This window comes from Citrus sinensis, chromosome 8 (genome assembly GCF_022201045.2).
Source record: "Citrus sinensis cultivar Valencia sweet orange chromosome 8, DVS_A1.0, whole genome shotgun sequence".
Taxonomy (NCBI): Eukaryota; Viridiplantae; Streptophyta; class Magnoliopsida; order Sapindales; family Rutaceae; genus Citrus; species Citrus sinensis.
Window position 1 is genome coordinate 21,114,895 of NC_068563.1, and position 3,223 is coordinate 21,118,117.

General features: G+C 40.4%; 1 protein-coding gene across 1 annotated transcript; it reads left to right on the top strand.

The window, feature by feature from the left end:
• Positions 1-451: 451 nt before the first annotated feature.
• Positions 452-2,172, top strand: LOC102614377 (rubisco accumulation factor 1.1, chloroplastic). The gene has a single exon (XM_006487664.4). It carries the CDS (start codon positions 554-556, stop codon positions 1,880-1,882), a length of 1,329 nt encoding a protein of 442 aa, XP_006487727.2. The 5' UTR covers positions 452-553; the 3' UTR covers positions 1,883-2,172.
• The last annotated feature ends 1,051 nt before the right edge of the window (positions 2,173-3,223 follow it).

Below are 3,223 nucleotides of genomic sequence, written 5' to 3' on the forward strand. Positions count from 1 at the left end.
CATAAATAATCGAAAATTTTTCCCTAAGAAATTGCGACAAATTTCGTTCGATTTAGGTGTCTCCAAATTGATTCTCAACCACGATCGTCAAACCCTAATTTATATTTTTCATACATAAGACATAATTGGTTTAATCAGATGAATTTTGTGCAACTGGCATCAACGGTTCCCGGTTTATTCCTCATTTATCAACCATTTAATTTCAACCTTTAGATTCATTTAATTTACATCAAACGACAGTTTAGAATGGAGACAAAACGTGTGGTATGTTACAACTGTTGCAACATAGGTGGATCCAAGTGATATATCTTTACCGGTTCCAGCCCATTGCCATCTCCAAATCGCAGGGACTCGTATGAAAATACCTACAAAGTAATGTAATTAACTGAAATTTAATTAAATAAAATATCATACACCAGATGTCATCAAAAGACTGAAAATATAAAAAATTTAGAAGATAAGCTTTTTAATATTACACACAGTTCTTTCTTCTTCCTTGCCAAGTGCCAAACGCCAACACCCAGAAGCTATCTCCTTCCTCACTGAGTTCATCATGCCCTCCATAACAACCACCATCGCACTCAAACCCATTTCCCCTTTCACTCACAACAACCTCTTCTCCTTAAACCCACCTCCATTTTCACCTCACAGACCTATTCTCAAACCCATTTCAGCCATTATCATCCCACCTTCTTCATCCTCCCAACAGTACCAACAGCAGCAACTCTACCAGCCCTTCAGGCCTCCCCCTTCTCCTCTCCCGCCCAAGTTTCGCAACCTCGACGTCGCCGGCCGCATCGACGTCCTCGCCAATAGCCTCGGCCTTTGGTACGAATACGCCCCCTTAATCTCCTCCCTCTATCAAGAAGGCTTCTCCCCAACCACCATTGAAGAAGCCACTGGCATCTCCGGCGTCGAACAGAACCGTTTGGTCGTCGCAGCTCAGGTTAGAGACTCTCTGGTCCAATCCAAGACTGACCCAGATGTTCTTTCTTTCTTTGACACCGGTGGGGCCGAGCTGTTGTACGAGATTAGGCTTTTAAGCGCCTCTCAACGTGCTGCTGCTGCTAAGTATGCTGTTGAGAACAAGCTTGACTCTCAGGGATGCCGGGACTTGGCTCGTGCTGTTAAGGATTTCCCTCGTAGGAAAGGAGACACTGCCTGGGGTAAGTTTAATTATGTGCTTCCTGGTGATTGTTTGTCGTTTATGTACTATAGGCAAAGTAAGGAGTATAAGAATCCATCGGAAGAGAGGACTGCTGCTTTGCAGCTGGCATTAGATGTGGTGGAATCCGAGGATGCTAAGAATGTAATAACTAGAGAGTTGGAGGGTGGTAGAGCGGGGAAAGATAGTACAGGAGATGAATTGGTTGATGTGGTAAAGGTTCCTGTGGTGAGGTTAAAGATTGGAGAGGTTAGCGAAGCTACCACTGTTGTTGTTTTGCCGGTTTGTAGGGCAGAGGAGAAGGAAAAGAATGTTTTAGAGGCGCCGTGGGAGTGTAAGAGTGAGGGGGATTTTGGGGTTGTGGTGGCGGAGAAGGGTTGGACGAGGTGGGTGGTGTTGCCCGGGTGGGAGCCTGTTGTGGGTTTACGGAATGGGGGTGTTGTAGTGGCTTTTAGTGATGCGAGAGTGTTGCCTTGGAGGGCGAATAGGTGGTATTATGAGGAGGCTATTTTAGTGGTGGCTGATAGGAGCAGGAAGGAGGTGGCAGCAGATGATGGGTTTTATTTGGTGGTGGGTGATGGTGGTGAGTTGAAGGTAGAGAGAGGGTCAATGTTAAAGGAAAGAGGGGTGGAGGAGAGTTTGGGGACTGTGGCATTGGTGGTTAGGCCACCTAAAGAAGAGACAGATGATCAAATTGCTGATGAAGATTGGGACTGATGCAATCATGAATTTGATTAGAAATGCAGATTGATACTTGTTATTTAGAAATTTTAATAATGGCGAAAAATTGAAGATTGGAGTTGTATGGGCTTTGTTTCAAGGCTGTGTGGCAGTATTTTTGCTACCTGTTTTGCTGCTGGATAATGACTATTGTTTAACAAGTGATCTTGTTGTAGTACTCTAATTCTATTTGTGCACTAGGAGGCTGCTCGATTTTTGTTCTATCTGCAGGTTGTATTATATGAAAAAGTTAAAAGAATTTGCTGTGCATTCTTTTCCCTCTAGAATTGCCGTCTATGTTGTGCATATGTGTTGATAATCAGATTCTGATAAAAAAAGGAAATGCAGCATACTAAACTTTCTATATGCTAATATGACAGTGCAATTTTTTTTCCTTATGTTTCGATGTCTTCAGTAGAGGATTGAAGGGGAAAAGGTGAATTGTTTTCGCTAATATTCTTAATCTCTTGAAGAACATTTTAACATGAGAATTTTGTGCTTGACACTTTCTTTGAATGAGCAAATATTTGAATTGTCTGAATCCAAAAGTTGCATGCAGCCTAGTTATTCAGGAAGTACTTTGAATTCTTTGCTTTCCTTTTGCCCACTTTCTGCAAGAAGCCCGAGCATACCTGCAAAATGGGGGAGCAACCGGGGATAATTGTCTTATTTGGCTAAATAGTCTGTGTAAGTATTTTCTTATCCTGAGGAAGTGTCACAGTTTCCAGTGAGTGACTCGGGCGTTTTTGTCACTAGTTGTAGAAAATATTTATCATATACAATTCAGGACAAGATGATTGTAGAAAACATAGATATTTTGGGTTTCTAATGAGAGAATTGTATTAATTCTGCAACAGTATAGTGAGTGCTTTCCTTATGTTTAGGCGAGGCATAGATTATCAGCATCAGATTTTTTATCGAGAATGTTTCTATTTGTAATTCTGTGAAGCCAACTTGTTTGTAAAGAATCTATTCCTTTGGCCATCCGCACGGTAAAGTAGCCTGCTTCATCCCATTTATCTCTTTTGTTTTTTTATTATTTTCCTTCTTCTTCTTCCCCTTTTTCAGTGGAGAACCTCGCAAGAGCTGCATAAATGAAAGGCAAAAGGAAAGATATAATTTCAAATATTTTATAGTATTAGTTTATTTATTATCTTTAACCAATGTCTCCATCTTAGAGCATCTGAGCAATTCTATGTCTTTTATGATCGTGCAAGTTAAATTAATGTTACAAAATATAGCATCGTGGTTTGGATATCTTTTAACAATAAAATGAATTTTGACATATTTTTATTTAATAAAATATTTTAAGTTTAGTGGTAAGAGTGTTATTTAATA

What these genes read in the sequence shown, in the direction of transcription:
- LOC102614377 (XM_006487664.4), top strand. Translation starts at nt 554, where the DNA reads ATGCCCTCCATAACAACCACCATCGCACTCAAACCCATTTCCCCTTTC.